Below are 20854 nucleotides of genomic sequence, written 5' to 3'. Positions count from 1 at the left end.
AAACGTGAAACCACAGGGACCATCCGAGCAATTAACTCTATAATATATTAATTAATTTATGTACGTTTTTTACGTAACACAAAAAAGAGAAAATTGTTAATTAATTAATTTCTTAGATTTTCTAATCGAGTATCGTTGCAGCTTGATTGTAAGAAAAAAAAAACGGAAAAGTTAAACAAATGCCACGCTCTAACCCTTTTTTTATTTTTAAACCCATAATCTTTTTTGTTTAAATTTTGTCGTGTGAGACTTGAACTTAAGATCTCTCTCCAAACCCAAGGTGTTTAAAAGTTATATACTTTTGTCAATAGACCACCCCTCACGTTGCAATGTTCTAACCACATAGAAATCTTTGCAATTAACTTTGCTATTCCATATCATTCATAATTAACTGAGACATGTAAGATAACTAAATTATAGTGCAGGAGTTGATGTTGAGATATGAAAAATCCAAGAATGGCTTTAGGTATGGTTTTGTTGGATGGTCCGCTTACTTGAGATCTTGCAACATCATGTTTGGTGACGAACTTTTCTTTGAGTTTCACAACTCTACTCAACTATTGAAGTTGACAAAAGTTGTGCACACGGTGAAAAGAAAAAGCCATGTTCATGAATGTTCGAGAATGTCTTTTTGGATGATTGTTTATAAACGATATATGGTAGCTGTTTGTGGTTGTGCTTTTGGGCCTTGGGTGGTAGTAAAGTAGTTGGTTAGATATGTTTTGGTATGTAGTTATGTTTATAAACATGTTATATCGTGAATGGGTGGTTAGTCGTTTTTTTGTAGGACAAGGGAACTAAACTCATATAAGTGATGTATTAATTAAGGTTTAATTTTGAAATATAGTTGTCTATAATAGATAACAAGTTTTGGTAGCATTTCATTTAGTGTCCACTGTCAATACATATGTTCAATGTACATTTATATGTGTAACATGAAAAATCCTTGGATTATTTAATCAATTCTCTCAATATGATGTGATTAAAAATAGTTTATCAGACAAATCTTCATGGTAACAAACTTTTGAACAACACACATTATTATTCGTTACAATCTGTGAAAAACATGGTAATTCTATAAATGTTATCTGATTGACGATTTATTATAATAATTCAACAACTATTTCTTTATAATTCATTTTCAATTAAACCTTAAAAAATGTATAGTGATTCGTTATTTAATAAAATGTGGTATGTAAAATTTCTAAAAATTACCGGTGTTTTTACATAGGTTTTACATCTAGTAATATTTATAATTAATTAATATAAGTTAATTAAATAATGAAAATCGAGCGGAGCCCGAGTCAAACTCGAGCTTGAAAAACTACCTGCGAGCCGAGCTTGCATAAGTCAAACGAGCTCAAGCTCAGACCTGATAAAACTCAGCTTGTTTGCACCCTATTTTTAGTAGAATTAGCATTTTTTAACTATAGATCTACTGAAAATTAATTACACGTCTCTAGAATTATAGTCAAATTTAAATATCAGTATATTATTATATTACTTAAAAATAATATCTAACGACTTTTCAAGCCACTAGAGAAGATTGGGTTCCCAAAAGTTTGGTCTACATGCAAGTTGTTTTGCCTATGGTCCCATTGGCGTTCTTCTAATTTCGTTCTCTAGTGAGTAGTGCCTTGCTAGCAGCCAGTTTTAACAAATTTGCCCTTAAAAAACATATAAGGTAAACGCAAAAGTCTTGCCCCCTCCTCTCCCTTCTATTATACACATTATATATTGTATAATGTATATATCTATAAAGCCAACCTCTTTCCATATGCAGAATCAAAACACACACAACTATCTGTATTACCTTCTTCAAGTGTCATAAAACCAAACTCTTCTTCAATAAAGAGAAATATAAGAGAGATGGATAAAGGGGTATTTCTTGAAAAGACAAAAGAGAGATCATTAAAGATAACACCGTCATGGGCAGTTGCAGTGGTAGTGTTTGTGATACTTGCCATTTCAATTGCTCTCGAATACATACTTCATCTCATCGGCCATGTATGTATCCTATTCCTATCTATCCATATATATATGTCTTAGCTATAAGAGGGGTTTCTTTTGGGATTTGCTTATTAAAACATTTTGTGTTAAAATGAGATGAACATATTATATGTAATAAGTAACTTGTGAATCGTTACTTAAAATATGTTTATTTTATCAGTTATGTAACTAGTTTGAATAAACAATCTGTGCTTCAAATAATTGCTATTTGACTCTTAACGAATTCTCTTAAAAAGTCCAGGTATTTCGAATTGTATGGTTGATTTTTTTATCAACGTACAAAACACAATAATCAAGTGAACAATATTTTTTAAGCAATCCCGGATTATAAACACCCTTTAAATCACTTATATGATGTAATAAAATGTCGGAATCAAATACGCAATTTATATACATAATCCTACACACATTCATAAAAGTTCTATAAATTAGAAATCCCTTAAATCTAGGTTATTGGAATAAAACATCTTGTTTGTGATGTTTTGTGTAAAACTAATGAAACAAAAACAAAGTGACGAATAAACTAAAGTACTCTAATTTATGTTTTACATTTCACAGTGGTTGCAACACAAACAGAAAAAATCACTTCATGAAGCTCTTGAAAAGATAAAAGCAGGTAAATTTTGAATCTTTTCATTTTTATAACTTGCTCAAAGTATATATGTTTATATTTTAACTATATATTTTTCTTGAATTCTACTTTCAGAGTTGATGCTTTTAGGGTTCATATCATTGTTGCTAACTGTGGGTCAAGAACCAATTGCTAGTATATGTATTTCAAGTAAAGTTGCAAGAACATGGCACCCTTGTAATGATGATAGTGCCGACACTGACTTTTATGATCCTTGTCTTAAGAAGGTATGTTATATATTTTTTTTAATCAAATTCATTATTCTCGTTTATAATAATACTAGGTTAGAACCCCGTGTATTACACGGGATTAATAAATGTAATTTTATATATTAAATAATAAAAGTTATATCTTTATGAACCCCATATATTGTATGAGTTAAATAAATGTAATTTTATATATCAAAAGTAAAAAATAGTTATATCTTTAAAAACCATGTGTATTACACATATTAAATAAATGTAATTTTGTATACTAAATACTAAAAACATCGTATCTTTAAAAAAAAACCCGTGTATAATCGGGTTGAATAAATCTACCAAATAATAAAAATATTACATCCTTGAAACCCCCGTATGTTACACGTGTTGAATAGATCTAAAAAGGAGTTATATCTTTAAAAACCATGTGTATTACACATATTAAATAAATATAATTTTGTATATTAAATACTAAAAACGTCGTATCTTTAAAAAATCCGTGTATAGTCGGGTTGAAAAATCTACCAAATAATAAAAAAATTGTATCCTTAAAAACCCCGTGTATTACACATGTTGAATAAATCTAATTTTACATAGCAAATGATAAAAAGTTATATCTTTAAAAACTTCATGTATTACACGTGTTATATAAATGTAACTTTGTATAGTAAATAACGCCGGAACAAAAATCTTGGATGCAACAAAATGAAAATTTTTGGTACATCAAGCCGCGATCTGATAGTTATAAATCTAAATAGAAATATTATATTATATAGATATAAATTAATTTTAATCCTGTAATCAAAGAAAGATAGTGAATTCTAATCTTGTGACTTAGAATAAATGGTTCTCTGTGAAGGAACGAAATGACAATGTATTCCTATTTATTCCTATAGAACAAGACGATTGAGTTGGAAATATCGACAAATTCTTGCGGAGTCCAAAGAAATGAAAATAAATAAAAAGGGGTCAACTTGTTCCAATTTCATCTCTATTTTATATTTTTAATAAATTAGGATAACATTTAATATTAATTTATTATTTATATATTTAATATAAGATAAGTAAGAAAGATAGGTATTTGTTTTAAAAATATATTAAATTAACAATTTATATTTAAGGATAATATTTTATTAAAGTATGATAAGATTTAATATTAATTTTTTTTTTGAGACAAAGTAATATCATTCCACACGAAAAAGGGCAATTACAAAGCAATGGTAGGTAGTCGGGCAACAAGTTGCGCCGCCACCCCCTTTTGAATAGAAAAACCAATTCTACTAAATACAAAGTTTGAAACCTTTAGCGACGAAGAATTACTATTAACGACTTTTTGAACCCGATTCAAAAGTCGCACAGCGTCAGGAGCGAGACCACCAAAGGTATCAAACGCAAACGGGACAAACACATGTTGATTCTTCAGGCAGACTTTCTCATGTTTTGCCACTTTGCTCGCTTCTGCCTTGAGCACCGCTTGCCCTACGACAAAGCCCTTGTCCTTGAGCCCGACAAGGGGGGAGACTCCAGTTAAATCTACACAAGCGTGTTTCCCCCTTCCCATCCAAACACAAGGATGTCCGCCGGGCGTAAATTGGACCTCCCCTCTAAGGGGTCAGTCAGGAAATTTACTGGAGCCTCCTTTTTGGCAGAGATCCCGGCCCGCTTAAGAACATCACATAACACATCTCTCACCAAATCATGCCGAAATTTAAACCCTGATAGCTCTTTACAGTGAATCGCGTGCTCGCCGAAAGAATCCAAACACGCTTTGCGGCATACCAGACATGGCTCGTCAACTGGGAACAAAGGAATCATCAGTCGGTATCTAAGGATAGCACGGTATTCCACAGCCGACATGTGTTGCCCCAAGCCTTCAATAGGTGCGACAGACAGAAAATCTTGAGCATGTGGGGCACGTAGACATTCAAACACAGCTCTTTGCCGAGGGGATAAGACAAACTTCTCTTCAAACCTCTTGACAATTTCGCCATATAAGGCATTCGCCAGAATTTTCTGGGATTTAGGAGGGGCGGTGTCTTTATTGTAGAAACCGCCAATATCTAGGTCGGGAAGAGAACTATGCAAAAGGTCCAACGCACTCCTGTAATCGGAGTCTAAAACATCCCCACCACATTCTCGAAGTATGTGATCTTGTAAACCCCAAGATTGGGCCCTTGAAGCCACGAAAGCATATGAAGAGGCATCCTCGGCCGTACAAATCCCTAAGCCTCCGAACCGGGTCGGGAGAGAAGCCAACCTCCACTGGAGATCTCCAAAAAAAGCACCCCCACAAACAACAATGTCCTCTAATGCTCCCCGGAGGCCTTCATCAAAAACAGAGACAGCTCCCCCGACCAAAGAAGGTTGACACGTTCGAAGACCAAACAGTAATTTAGCAACACCCATACAAGAACGAAGCAAGAGGAGCTCGCTCTGAGGGTCCCGTAGGCGTTTAAGGCACCTCATCAGCTCGACTGCACAGTTCGCTCTTTTAAGAGCCATATTACTAATAAACTCTGCATCACGACTAACGACACCCCCCAGGAGTTTCACACCCAGCACCGGCCTCCCAATCCCCCGAGGGAATAAGCCCTCCTGAACCTTTACACCATTGCAGGTTGGCCAGAAAACTTCAGTTTTCTTTATATTAAGTTGAAGCCCTAAGGAAGAACCCTCAGCTCTGATGATATCTAACATGAATGACACGTGTCCAAAATTTAGTTTCTTTTATTATAGTAGATATTAAATTTTGAATCAAACGGGTTATATAAATTGAATCAAATGTATTATATAAATATTGAATAATTGGAATCCTTATATTAATTAATAATATAATATTATAATTAATTAGAAGAGATTAAACTAAAATTATAATTATCCATAAGACATGAACTAATATGATGACAAGTGTACTCAAAGTGGTTTCTTTTATTATATAGTATAGATATAAATGGTAGGCGCATGCTGCGCATAGGTGGGGCCAGAAAATGTTAATATTGTCACTATATGTTAAGGGGCTATAAAAGACCAGGGAGTGCATTATTAAGCTTTTTTCCGGGGACAAAAAAATCTTAATATTGTCGTTATATGTTAAGGGGCTATAAAAGACTAGGGAGTGCATTATAACTAAAATTTTACATATTTTTATGATATGAAAGTGACCCCTCTTCTTCTTAAAACTAATTACTATAGTTTACTATACACTTTTGATGATTTTGTTAATTTATTTTTATGGTGATTACCACTTAATTTTAAATGATCTAATATTCAATCAACGTTTATCAGGGAAAGGTACAAATGGTGTCAAACTATGGGATACACCAACTCCACATATTTCTCTTTGTGTTAGCTGTGGTTCATGTCGCGTATTGCCTTCTTACTTTGGCTTTGGGAAGACTCAAGGTATGATCTTGGATAACTTAGATGTACATACACACACATGTGTGTGTCTTTGAGCATTAGTTTTTATTCTCGTTAGCAACTCAAACTCACATTATGTATATACGCGTGCTAGACACCAATCAAGTTTCAGAACTGTTTCAATCAGGTCACTCATAATTTTTTTTTTTTGTCTCAACTAAGTCAGTAAAGTTCATTGATTTTTAATTTTAGATATTTTACGTACATGAAAGGTCATCCATCCTACATGGTATATACATAGTATTTTAAAAAATGTATATATATATATATATATATATATATATATATATATTGGCATGGCTTATAAATGGCAACATGGATTAGAAAATTGCAAAATAATTTTTAAAAATTCTAAAAAAAAATAAAAAATGTGAAAATTTAAATAAAAAAGTGAGAAAATTTTTAAAAATGAATAAAAAAAGTTTAATTTTTGTGATATTTTTAAAACATCAAAACTTTATAAAATCGCGAAATATAGTTAAACAAATAAACCGAGTTCAATAATTTTTTTACTATTATTTCAAGTAGGGTCGATTGGTTGAGTCTTGTATGTACATCGACTCTCTGGTTTCACAACAAAATAAACAAAAGAGTCGCATACACAAGAAATAAAACATTTTTATATGAATTGTTGTAAACATAGAGAAACGTTAAAAGTTTGTATGTAAATATTAGAGCCCAAATGCAACAAAAGATTGAAAAAATCCCACAAGATAAATATTTACAAAGTCATACAGAAGATCACAATTCTCAAATACAATCACTAAATTCATATAAGCCATCATCGAAGCTTTTCCTCTCCACGCGAAATCCCAAATCTCGAATTCTTCAATTTTCTATTTGTGAGACCGAACGAGCAAACTGTAACGAGAACTGAATCTTGTTCAAAACACAAACTGCCAGTGGTGGTGATTCGGCTCGTTGGCGATTCCAGTTGATGGTCGAGGTAGGTTCTTCTTGATAGCCTCGTCGGTTGATGATAGAGGAGATGGAGAATGAGAATGCATGGAAGAGTTCTTTGGATCATTGAGATATGCAATGGTTTAATTTGATTTGTTTTCTGTGTTTTGATTCTACGTCAGCATGTTTTTTTAAGTAATAAATACCATGTATGATTGTGACTTGATATTCATGTAAAATATCTAGCATATATTAGAACACTAAAACAAGCTTCAATGACCTGATTGAAATAATTGTTTTATGAGTAATCTAATTAGAACATTCCTAAAATTTCATAACTATATTTTGTGAAATATTTTGTTACATGTAATTCAACTATGGGTAGTAAGGGTGTAAGGGGCACTCCCCTAAGAGGGGAGTCCCCTCTTTTACGCATAACCAATCCTCGTGTGCCACGTCAACTCCCCTCTTAAACTCCCCTAACACCCTAAATTGATGGCGGCACTCCCCTCTTAGGTGATTTGGTTTTTATTACAAAAAAATGGAAATTTCTCATTGGTCCAACCCTTCTCTCTCTCCTCCCTCTCTTCGGTGAATCCCCACCGATTTCTTCCCTCTCTCTACCTCACCGCATTGATGGCGGTACCACCACTCTTCGGTGGATCCACTCCCCGCATGGGGTTACCGCGAACGCCCCCTGTACCCTAATAGAAATCCTCTTACATACTTTTTAATTAAGTTATCTATGACAATCTGAAGAGATGTTAATAAGAAAATGATTATAATTGATACTCTTATAATAGAAAATACCTTAGATATCACTCTAGTTCATCTCATCTTCAATAATATGACTAGGGTTTTTTTATGCTATGAAAATGGATATAGATGAGGAGGTGGAAGGCTTGGGAAGATGAAACAAGGACATCTGAATATCAATACCATCACGGTAAGTATGTTTATATTTAAGTTTGAGCCGTTTTTTGAAATATATAAAGTTCTATACCTTGGGTTTTTGGAAATTAATTTATTTATTTATATAGCTTTTTGAAAATTGATAAAGTTGCATAATTGGGTTTGTAAAAGTCCATATTATTTCTATTTATATTATATCCTTAACTTCAGATCCCGAAAGATTTAGATTCGCAAGAGAGACGACATTTGGACGTCGACATTTAAGATCTTGGAGCACATCGTCAATTCTTATGTGGATTGTAAGCACTTATTTTTAGTTTCCATTTTTTTTTGCAAGGTAACTTCAATAAGACAAGACGCTGCCTCAAACCGAGGCAACCCAACAAAAAAACAGTTACATATTTACAAATTTACACCAGTCAGTCCAAAGGACCGGCTCTTTTTTGGACCTCGTATTGTACCACAAAAAACCAACATTTTTAACTTCCCTAATAATACGATCTAAACTAACCAATTTGTTGTTGAACCTAGCTTCATTCCTCACTTTCCAAATGCTCCAGCATCCAATTCTGATAATGCCCTTCACTACTTTTTTCTGACCACACAATCCAACATGATTATGAGCTTCGATCAGGTCCCTGAACGAGAAAACCACGACGTCCTGACATTTGCACCAGCTGCTAATGTACGACCACAACATGGAAGCAAAAAAACAACTAGTGAAGATATGCTCGACACTCTCATCCACATCGCCACAAAGACTGCAGGGCCGCATCACCATTGCTGACATTCCTTTTCCTTAATTCATCCATAGTAGCTATTTTCCCCGTCTCTGCCTTCCAAATGAAAATATTACATTTTTTCGGGATCCATTTACATTCTTCTGGCACGTATACCTCCGAATTGATCCTACTCGAGTCGAGAAGTTTCTTTACCTCCTTTGTACTAAAATCGTTGTCAGCGGCACCAATCTAATTCCATTTATCATGATTCTGATTCAAATTCACATCCAGCGAACACAGCCTAACGAGTTCGTTGACTTCCTCCTCGGTCGAAATCGGCCTTTTCCATCTCCAATTTAGTTTATGATTAACGCTGAAACACTTGTTTACCCTGCACCCTTTTTCTTTTTTCAAGCGAAAATAAAACTGGGAACAACTCCTTCAACGGTCTGTTGCTAATCCATGGGTCTAACCAAAAAGCCGTTGATTGTCCGTTCCCCACCGAGGCTTTAAAAAAAACATCTCAGAGGGATCCCGTCTATCTTAGTTTTGTTTAAAACTTGCACAATATTGCACCATACACCCGATAATGATTTTTTAACAGGCAGAAAATCACCTTCGTTCCTCACCATGTGTAGTGCTTCAATGGTTTTGGTCCACAATTTGTCTTTATCGGTCAAAAATCTCCAACCCCATTTGGATAACAAAGCCGTATTGATGTTTTTCAGTTTGCTAAGCCCAAGACCGCCATTCTTTTTCGGAAGCGACACACAATCCCATGCCACCCAATGAAGTTTCTTTACTGAGTCGTCACTGCCCCATAGTAAATTCCTTATCTTCGCTTCAAGATCCTTAACCACTTGAACCGGTACCTTGTATAATGAGAAATAGTAGTTGGGAATACTTTCCAATACCGCTTTAATCAACATAATTCTCCCACCGATAGATAATAACTTTGCCTTCCACTTAGCCAAACGGGCATCAAAGACGTCATAAACTAGTTTCCATTATTCACCCGGTTCATGTTAGCCCCCACCATAAGACCCAGATATTTGAATGGTAAACTTCCAGCAAGGCAACCCACAGAAGCGTCCAGCGAATTCAGCTCAGTTAATGAAACCCCCACCACAAAGATGTTGGATTTATCCAGATTTATTTTAAGCCCCAAACATATATTGAAAACCCGAAGAATACGAAGGACGTTTCTAATGTTCGACACTGACCACTCCCTAAGAATGACCGCATCATCCGCATAGAATAAATGAGAAACACAAGGCCCGTTGGGAATCTGAATACCCGATAAAACATTCTCACTTATAGCTTTCTCGATCAATGCATGAGAGAACCTCCATCACCATCATGATAAAAAGAAATGGCGATATAGGATCTCCTTGGCGTAAACCCTTAAAGCATTGGAACTCAAAGGTCGGAGACCCATTAACTAAAACGGAGGACCTCGCCGATTCTAAGATTCCTTTGATCCACAAACACCATCTATCCGGAAAACCCATCTGACTCATAGTAGATAACAAGAAGTTCCAATTTACGTTGTCGTATGCTTTTTCAAAATGGAGTGGTGGTCCATTGGCAAAGGCAATGCCTTTAAACACCTTGGAAGAGAGAGGTTTTGAGTTCAAGTCACTCAAACGACTGGAGTAAAGAAATTTGTTGTTAAAAAAAAAACACTTATTTTTAGTTAATTTTTCAAAAAGTCAAAAGTTAAACCAATTTCATCCGAAAAAACTATTATCTTTATTTATAACTAGGTTATAACCCCGTGTATTACACGGGTTAAGTAAATAAACAATCAAATAGTTAATAACAAAGATTTAAAAATGATAAAAACGATATTTTTAAGACGTTAAGAGAGTTAGTTACAATTGTTTATATTTATTATTTATTAGAAGTTAAATTAGATAAGTAATTATATTTCTTACATAAAATTAGTTAGTAATTAGATTTTGTAACTCGTAAGTAAGAGGGTAACCATTGATAATATGTGTATTTTTTAAATAAAATCATATTGTCTCAAGGAAAATCCGTTAGTAAATATGTTTCACCAAAAATAGTCATGAACGTACTATGGAAAAAAATCGTACATTAAAATTTTTAAAGAATTTATTTTGAAGTTAGTTAAAAACATACTTTCTCATAAGTCGATAATGCATGTCAATTGGAAATAAGTTCATAAACATGCCTCCATGTTTTTTTTTTCAAATATTTTACAATATAAGTCGATATTTTATATAAATTAAATTAAATAACATATATATTAAATTTAATAAATTAAATTAAATATATACTAATTTAATTCATCCTTTAGATATATTAATTGTATTATGTTTTCATCCTTTTGATCGTATTATATATGATAATATATATTATACATAAGTCGATATTTTATGTTTAAAATATATATATTGAATTTAATAAATTAAATTAAATAATAATTATCTATAATTAAGAATGGTCTAGAATAATGACAAGTGTCCCTTTAATGGTTTTAGAATAATGACAAGTGTCCCTTTAATGGTTTCTTTTATTATATAGTATAGATACATGTTAAGTGATATTATTTTCGAAGGTCACATGTCCTCTAAAACAAAAATATTGAAATCATAGATCATCTTGAGTAGTTATCCAAAAACTAATTAATTATATGTATTCTTTTATTAAAATTAATATTATATATAAGCTGAAAATATCTAGTAATTCAAGAAATTCCAACCACGTGTATCAAGTCGACATTTTCATTTTCATTAAATTGAATATAACATACACCAAAACATTGACTGTGACAAATGTTGACTCTATAATTATCCTATAGCTTGAAACACAACCACAGACAAAGGGCCCATCATTAACTATTGTAATAAAACGTCGAACTAAAATTAATAACAAGTTGCATTTTATTATTTAAATAAAAATACTATATTCTAACTGCCAACACATAAAAAGTTAAAAACGAAATTACATGTGTGTAAAAATTCTATATAATGAAGTTGTCTTCAACTAAAAGACTACCCTAAATATGTTATAACCAAGTGTAGATAATTTCTAGTTTATAATAATTTATAGGGAAAATTTCACAGAATAGTAACAAAGTTTTAAAAGTGTTCTAATTAGGTCACTAGTGTCGTTTTTGTCCCAATTATATAACTTAATATTCAAATCGAGTCATGTCCTTTTTTCCATGTATCAAGAAAAAAATGGAGCATAAGATGTTGGGGTCGAATTATTTTAATATATGAAATTATATTTATTAAAAATAAAAACCATTTAATTACGATTTGGAACCTTTTATTTATTTATTTATTTAGATCAAAAAAAAAATTAATTACATTAAAAATAAAAAAAAAAAAGTTACAATCCACGTCATTACTCGACGTTAGCATCAAATAAAAGAGAAAAAAGAAACAAAAATCCACATCACCACGATTACCTATGAAATGAATGAAAAAACACTTAATTTTAATGAAGAATGAATGTTGAGTGACCTGATTGGAACACTTTTGAAACTTGAGTGACCTGATTGGAACACTTTTAAGACTTGGTTACTATTCTACAAAGTTACCCCTAATTTATACGTATCTAATATGAAGTTTAACCATATTGGCATATTTTGAGATACATCTTTCTTATTTACGTTATAGTAAATTTTTGACATGTTTTTCCTTTAACTAATTAAAATGTTGATGGTGAGATCAATAAAACCATATTGGCATATTTTGAGATACATCTTTCCGATTTACTTTATAGTAAAATTTTAAAGTGTTTTGCCTTTAACATTTGTCAATACTAATTTACATTTTTCTTCAAAAATTACAGGGTTGCTTTTTCAGACAGTTCTTCTCATCAGTAGCAAAAGTTGATTACCTTACCCTTAGACATGGCTTCATCAATGTAAGAACTAAACAACCTTCCAAACATATTATTATTATTATTATTATTATTATTATTATTATTATTATTATTATTATTATTATTATTATTATTATTATTATTATTATTATTATTATTATTATTATTATTATTATTATTATTATTATTATTATTATTATTATTATTATTATTATTATTATTTTATTATTATTATTATTATTATTATTATTATTATTATTATTATTATTATTATTATTATTATTATTATTATTATTATTATTATTATTATTATTATTATTATTATTATTATTATTATTATTATTATTATTATTATTATTATTATTATTATTATTATTATTATTATTATTATTATTATTATTATTATTATTATTATTATTATTATTATTATTATTATTATTATTATTATTATTATTATTATTATTATTATTATTATTATTATTATTATTATTATTATTATTATTATTATTATTATTATTATTATTATTATTATTATTATTATTATTATTATTATTATTATTATTATTATTATTATTATTATTATTATTATTATTATTATTATTATTATTATTATTATTATTATTATTATTATTATTATTATTATTATTATTATTATTATTATTATTATTATTATTATTATTATTATTATTATTATTATTATTATTATTATTATTATTATTATTATTATTATTATTATTATTATTATTATTATTATTATTATATTATATTATTATTATTATTATTATTATTATTATTATTATTATTATTATTATTATTATTATTATTATTATTATTATTATTATTATTATTATTATTATTATTATTATTATTATTATTATTATTATTATTATTATTATTATTATTATTATTATTATTATTATTATTATTATTATTATTATTATTAATGTGGCATTTTCTTTGAAGTTTTAAAAGAAGTATATTTATACAAACACAAGCCCACGAGCCCAATTTAGGCTCTTTTGGGATAATACCTGGATCGACAAAAGACTGAACTCGAAATTTCAAAATCATTTATATAAAAAAGTCTTTAATCATTTGCTCATCTATCTAAAACATTATATGTCTACCATAATCATATTTGTGTATATACAGACACATTTGAATCATTTGAGTCCCGAAAGTCAACATAAGTTTGATTTCCACAAATATATCACCAAATCACTCGAAGAAGATTTTAAAGAAGTCGTTGGAATAAGGTTAGTCATTCTATTTTGTTTAGAAGCTTTATTATATGTGTGTGTAGAATACTATATTGCAATTTGCTAGAAACACAGGCAACATTCATTTATTTCTTAAATTTTAAAAACTTTTAAAGTATAAGAAATTGGTTGATATGAAATATTTATTCATCTCTCCTGAGATTCAAAAAAATGAACAAATCTAAGTTTATGTACAGAATCTATACATTTAAAGGTTATATTACCTACACATGTTTAGGTAAAAGGTTAAAAATTAACTAAAAGAGTAAACTGTCATTTTGGTCCCTGAGGTTTGGTCACTTTTGCCACTTTAGTCCAAAACTCAAACATTTTGCATCTGGGTCCCTGTGGTTTCAGTTTTATTGTCATTTTGGTCCAAAAATGAAATCAGGTCATATTTGTAGTATAAAATCCTGCAATTTTGTCATTTTTCTTAGGGGCAAATCAGGTAATATTTGTCTTATAAAATATGATATTTATTTATAAAAAAGAAATGATCATTTTGCCCCTGCGGAAAAGGACAAAATAGCAGGATTTTATAAGACAAATATGACCTGATTTCATTTTTGGACCAAAATGGCAATAAAACTGAAACCACAGGGACCCAGATGCAAAAAGTCTGAGTTTTGAACTAAAGTGGCAAAAGTGACCAAACCACAGGGACCAAAATGGCAGTTTACTCTAACTAAAAATATGAAGTGCAAAGTTTCAAAAGTATGAACCATTGATAAAAATTATAAAAATAACATACACATTTGTGTATAGATTTATAAAAATAACACACAATTTGATTCTTTAATTTGAAGATGAATCATGTATAACAAGTTAATGTTTTGTATATGCAGTCCTATAGTATGGTTTTTTGCCGTTTTGCTCCTTCTCACAAACACCCATGGTATGTTAAATATATTCTTAACGGTTATATTCTTGAAATATACGTGTTATAGAGCTAATAATAGACGTGTAAATATATTGTTTCTTTGTATTAAATTCATTTTTTCTTGACAGATTGGTATGCATACCTTTGGCTGCCCTTTATACCGCTAGTTGTAAGTAGTGTTCTCATATCGATCATCTTGAGACCATGGGGTCAACATGTGTTGCTGATGACCTGAATTTGAAACAATGTAGATAATACTTTTGGTTGGAGCCAAGCTACAATTAATCATAACACAAATGGGGAGGAGGACTAATGATATGGCCGATGTGGTGAAGGGTACACCTGTGGTTAAGCCTGCGGATGACCTCTTTTGGTTTGGTCGACCGCACCTTGTACTCCTTTTGATCAACTTCGTTCTCTTTCAGGTCCAAAACTTATTCTACCTTTACAGAATAATTAGTTTTGTGTCATTTTGACATTGTTATATAATCAATTCTTGTTAACTTTACAGAACGCGTTTCAACTGGCTTTTCTTTGGTGGAGTTGGGTAAGCATCTCGGATTTGATACAAAAGGATTAGCTAGGGATAAGTTAGTTTTGCTTCTTATGGTAGTAAGTAATTGTTTCTTGTTCTTGTAGGATACATTCGGTTTCACTTGCTTCCACCGTCGAACTGAAGACATTGTAATCAGGATCACCATGGGGTGAGTTCCTGTTTCTCATGAGTCTCTTGTAACGAGTAATAACCACAAGTCGTATCACGCTAATTTTAGATTGTGCTCGTTTTCAGGGTCGTGATACAGTTTCTTTGCAGTTATGTGACACTCCCGTTATACGCCTTAGTAACACAGGTAAAGTTTCGGGTTAACTTCTACTTTGAAATGCATACCACATTAGTAAATGAACGGACATGTTTATGTACTTTAACTAAACGAACGAACACAAACACTCAAATGAACAAATTTTCTTGCTTATGTTTGTTCATTAAGAAAATAAATGTTTTCGTGTTCACTTATGTTCATTCGTTAATATTCTAAATGTATGGTTTACAAACATAAACTAACACAAATGGCCATAAATGAACACAAACCATTACAAGTTAAAAAGTAAACTTCAATATCCAAATTAAGTCTAAAAGACCATCATTATTACATCAAACATTTCAAAATTAGCAAAGGGTTTTAAAATACGAAAATTAAAGTGATTTCAGTATTATAACAATAATAAATAAATTTGAATGATAATTTTAACGAACATATTTGAATGAACAAATATGAATCAACGTAAATGAAGGAATAAAATAAACATTCATGCGCGCAAATAAACGAACGAGACAGTTGCTCATGTTTGTTTGTGCAACCAAAATAAAAAAAAATGTGTTGATGTTCGTTCTTTTATTAAGCGAACGGACTTCCTCCAATTGGCATAGATGTGAACAAAAGGGTTAACCCATGACATTATTTGCTAACTTTTCAACAGATGGGTTCAAGAATGAAACCAACTATTTTTGGTGACAATGTAGCAAAAGGACTAAAAACTTGGCACCATACAGCCAAGAAAAATATCAAGCATGGACACCACTCTAGCACAAACACACCATTCACAAGCAGACCCGGAACCCCACTTCATGGGAGTACATCCCCAATAAGTCTGTTGCATAGGCACCAAGAAGACAGCCTTGATAGCCCTTCAGAATCTCCAAGAGGTGAGCACGAGGGTTGGGCCAACGAGTCTTCTTTAAACGACCGGTACCAATACCATGAACCCGAAAACTTCAGAAGAGACAGCCACACTGATCTTGAGGAAGAAGAGATTCAAGAACTTGGCCCGACATCCACCCGGTTGCCATCCAGACCAAGACCTGTTAGAAGTCAAAGTGCAGTTGATATGACGGAGTTCTCATTCGGCCAGAGTAAGTAGATATATATATATATATATATATATATATATATATATATATATATATATATATATATATTTTCTTTTTTGTTTTTAATGAATACATTCATAGCTAGTTGCGTTTGATGTACTATTCTCTATGTGCTTGTGCTGTTGTATACTGGATCTTTTTTCGATATACTCAACATGTAAGTTTAAAGCCAACGTAGAATAAGTGAAACAGTTGATTGCAGCCCCAAAACAGTTAAAACAAGTGTAATGATCGATGTCGTAAGCGTATATAGTGTGCTTTCTAACGCGGAATCACCACAAATACTAATTAAGTGATCATTACAAAAGCGTATGTGGTTTATTTGAATTGAAAAGAAAGCCAAAATAGGAATCTAAGTTTTCCATGTGTTTTACTAGAGAGTTAATTTTTTTTCTCTCTCAAAACTCACTTAAATTTTGTTTATTACGAGTTGACGTTACCCGCGCGTTGCGGCGGGATGTTAACTATGAGTGCGGGGTTATAATGGTTTGATGCTAAGTTTGATATTCCCACACTACCAGGGACTTTTTACCAAAGTATTTCCTTCTAATTTGAAACGAACATTTTCAACCACCTCAAACCGATCAGACCTTTTACCATTTTCTTCTTCAAAAGCTTGGTTCAACGTCTTCAGCACATAAGTAATTTATTTTATTTAGTTCTGCCACCGGCTTTAAATCAATCAGAATTTTGATTGGTATCCGATTTCTCTATTGATCGCAACTCTTGCAATTTCTTAATAGTTTAAAATTTTAATTTTGATTATAAGCTTTTACAAACAAAAATCGTTGTTGTTCTGGTCGTTCTTGACCTTGGTTACACCGCTGGTTATCTAATTAGGATCGATGAACACAACAATATAGAAATCAAGATAAAGACACGAACAATTGACAAGAATCGACGCTGGTGCCACCGCTCCCATCCCAAGTGGTAGAAACAGCAAGCATCGCAACCACCGAACCAACGTCCCAACCGTAATCGATGTTCTCGTTATCTTCTTCTCGAATTTGTCTGGAGAACAATTTGGTTTTCCAATCCAGTGAGTGATTTTGTTTCACCTGATTAATTTGTTCGCCTGAAAGTTTTCATGTGAGTAGGGGTTGATTTGAAACGGGCGATAAGACGGTTTCGAATCCATCAATATTAATCGGATTGTTCTTGGTTCCAATCACTAATCAATCAAATAATCGTTGCGTGAAACACGGTGGTCTGGTATCTTCTTAATCAAATTGAAGTTTGAGAAAAGCATATGGGGATGTTCAAATTGGCCGAGTGGGATGATCACAAATGAATGAAATGGGTTAATATACACCCTATAGCCTTAATCTATTATAAATTTTGTATGCTTTTGTATATTTAAACATGACAGGCTTTAACATGTACATGTACCAATGTATACTTTTGTATATTTGAATATAACAGGCTTTATAACAATATTATTTTCAAGACAAATCACAAAAGGGTTTTAGAGGACAATTTTGCACTGCACAAAATTCAACATGTTCTCTTCCATTATCTCTCCTCACCCAGACGCCCTCCATTCCCGCCGTCCGCCACCAAAAGATCCATGCTCGCCGGAGGGTCAAAATCCTAGATCTACATCAGACCTCGTTCACCACATCTCCGTCACATCTTCCTCTGCAACCACCGGCTATCTATTGTCTTTCTACATCATCATGACTTGCGTTGCCGGCGAATGAGTTATCGGTTGGAATTGAGCGATTCCTCTTCCTGGTTTTTGTTTTTTTTTTCGACAACACAACATATAGCCTCCGCGATCATCTTTTTCTTGTTCTTTCTTGGCATAAATTCTGAGGAAATCAGACGGTTAAAAAGGACGGGAGATTTCTATTTGCGGTGGGGTTATATAGGGCGTGGAATCGGTGGAAAACATTGAGGGAAACGGTGGATGGAGTAGACGTGGCGGTTTGATTTGTAACCGTAATGTGAAGACGGTAATCCAACGGTTTTCTTCGTTCCATTAACTGAGAATCTGGTTTGGTTTTATATCAATAAAATAAAGAAAAACATTTATGTGTGTGGAGGTGTGTTGATATGTGTTATATGCAACGACAATTCCTCTTTGTGGTCAAAAGATGCGTCGGTTATTATTCGGTTGTGTCTCAAGTTAGTTTTTGTAGGGATATATAATTCTATCTTGTGTAATTTTCGAGTAGAATAATCTATACTATCTATAGTACATTTGAGGAGGATTGTCTTCTTACATTAAGTTTGATCGATATTTCTAATAATCTTTTTATTGGAAATGACATGTAATTACCATATAAGCATTTGTAATCAAAGGAAAAATATAATCGGACTTGTCATCAAGATTGCACAAGACTGGAACACGTAACTAGACTTGAGTGACTTTAAAGAGAGAAAAAAAAAAAAAAGAAATCAAGTGACTTGATTGTTGTATCCGTTGGTATAAAGCATTAAACTGGAATAATTTGATTTCAATACCCGCGTGGGCGGCGACAATGTATCCACTGGTTAACCAGTTACGGACATTAGTACCCGTTGAGGGCCCGCCCACGCTAAATTTATTATTGTAATATTCTTCCCCTTTTAACTTATAAGTACATGTATAAAAGTGTACATCCCATATTCATAGATATCTTATTGGATAATGCCTTTCTCTTTACTAGCAGGAATCATTTTCCTAAAAAGGAATAGATAAATCTCAACTCCAGACAGTAATAATTTTAAAAATAACTTACCAACCATAAGATAATAATTTTCCAATGCTTATAGTGAAGAATTAAGATATATGGTAAGAGATATACAATGAGAAAAGCTATAATAAGTTTAATATTAAGGTTTGTTAAACTAATTAACTAGCTTATAGTATTAAATATCAGTTTTTAGTTGTAGTTTGGTGTAGAGTGACTTTTCTGGAACGTCAAACAAACTGACGTATTATTTATTTGAGTTAATTGCCAAAATCGTCCCTGTGGTTTGGACAGGTTTGTCATTTTCATCCAAAATAACACTTTTGTACCAAATTGCCCCCAACGTTTGTAACTTTTTGCCATTTTCATCCAAACCACTAACTTAGTTTATTTTTTCTGTTAAGTTGAGGATATTTGGATGAAACTGGCAAATATAAAATCACAGGGATGATTTTGGCAATTTACTCAAACTCTTTTAAATGTCTTTTATTTAATTAACTTTGTTACATATATAATAAAAAAGAATATATATGCAATTTTTATATGAAAAAAATAATAGCTTTGTCACATAATTTTTATAAATTTTCATCCAACCACTAACGAAGTTAATTTTTCTATTATGGCGCGCTATGAGGCGGTCTTAATTATTTTTCTAAATATTTATTATGGAAAAGTCAATTATTGAAAATATTAAATTTAAAATTTAAAATTTAAAATTTGTAGAAGAGATTTTAATGATAAAGACAAAGATAACTGATAATAATATATCAATTATTATAATCATATATCTAACTACTATAATAAAAGAAACTAACTTTTAGACACGTGTCATTCATCGAATGTATCCTCAAATTTATATTTATCTAAATAAGTAAATAATAAATTAATATTAAATCTAATCATACTTTAATAAAATATTATCCTCAAATCTATATTGTTAATCTATACTATATAATAAAAGAAACCATGTTAGGGACACATGGCGCTCTATGAGGCGGTCTTAATTATTTTTCTAAATATTTATTATGAAAAATCAATTATTGATAATATTAAATTTAAATTTAAAATTTGTAGAAGAGATTTTAATGATAAAGACAAAGATAACTGATAATAATATATTAATTATTATAATCATATATTAATTATTAAAATCTAAAAAAATATAATAGCGTTTTAAATATTTATAAAGATAAAGATTTTATTTAATTGGCAGTTTTAGTTGTTTTTATATTTTGATGATAAGGACAAGGATAACTGATAATCGCATATTAAAATAAAAATATTTATTTTAATCATCTGTTTCGTTAAAAGGATTCATTCGATACATGTAGAACATATATATTTTTTTATATATGTGGTATATTTAGAATCCTAATAATAAAGGATCCTAGGATCCCGTTTTACACTCCTAGGGATGGAAAAAATACCCGAGCCCAACGGGTATACCCGAAACC

General features: G+C 31.3%; 1 protein-coding gene across 1 annotated transcript; it reads left to right on the top strand.

Annotated features, from left to right (window-relative positions):
* The first annotated feature begins 1692 nt into the window (after positions 1-1692).
* LOC110913029 (MLO-like protein 12) lies at positions 1693-16919 on the top strand. Its single transcript, XM_035983675.1, has 15 exons — positions 1693-2007; positions 2569-2626; positions 2717-2868; positions 6127-6243; positions 8047-8107; positions 8284-8372; positions 12624-12698; positions 13809-13912; positions 14761-14810; positions 14924-14964; positions 15047-15220; positions 15307-15342; positions 15435-15499; positions 15586-15646; positions 16275-16919. The coding sequence occupies exons 1-15, from the start codon at positions 1870-1872 to the stop codon at positions 16713-16715; spliced, it is 1662 nt and encodes a 553-aa protein (XP_035839568.1). The 5' UTR covers positions 1693-1869; the 3' UTR covers positions 16716-16919.
* Positions 16920-20854: the final 3935 nt, after the last annotated feature.

Source organism: Helianthus annuus, chromosome 15 (genome assembly GCF_002127325.2).
Source record: "Helianthus annuus cultivar XRQ/B chromosome 15, HanXRQr2.0-SUNRISE, whole genome shotgun sequence".
Lineage (NCBI taxonomy): Eukaryota > Viridiplantae > Streptophyta > Magnoliopsida > Asterales > Asteraceae > Helianthus > Helianthus annuus.
Note: the sequence above shows the minus strand (reverse complement) of the source record. Positions and strands in the feature narration are given on the sequence as shown.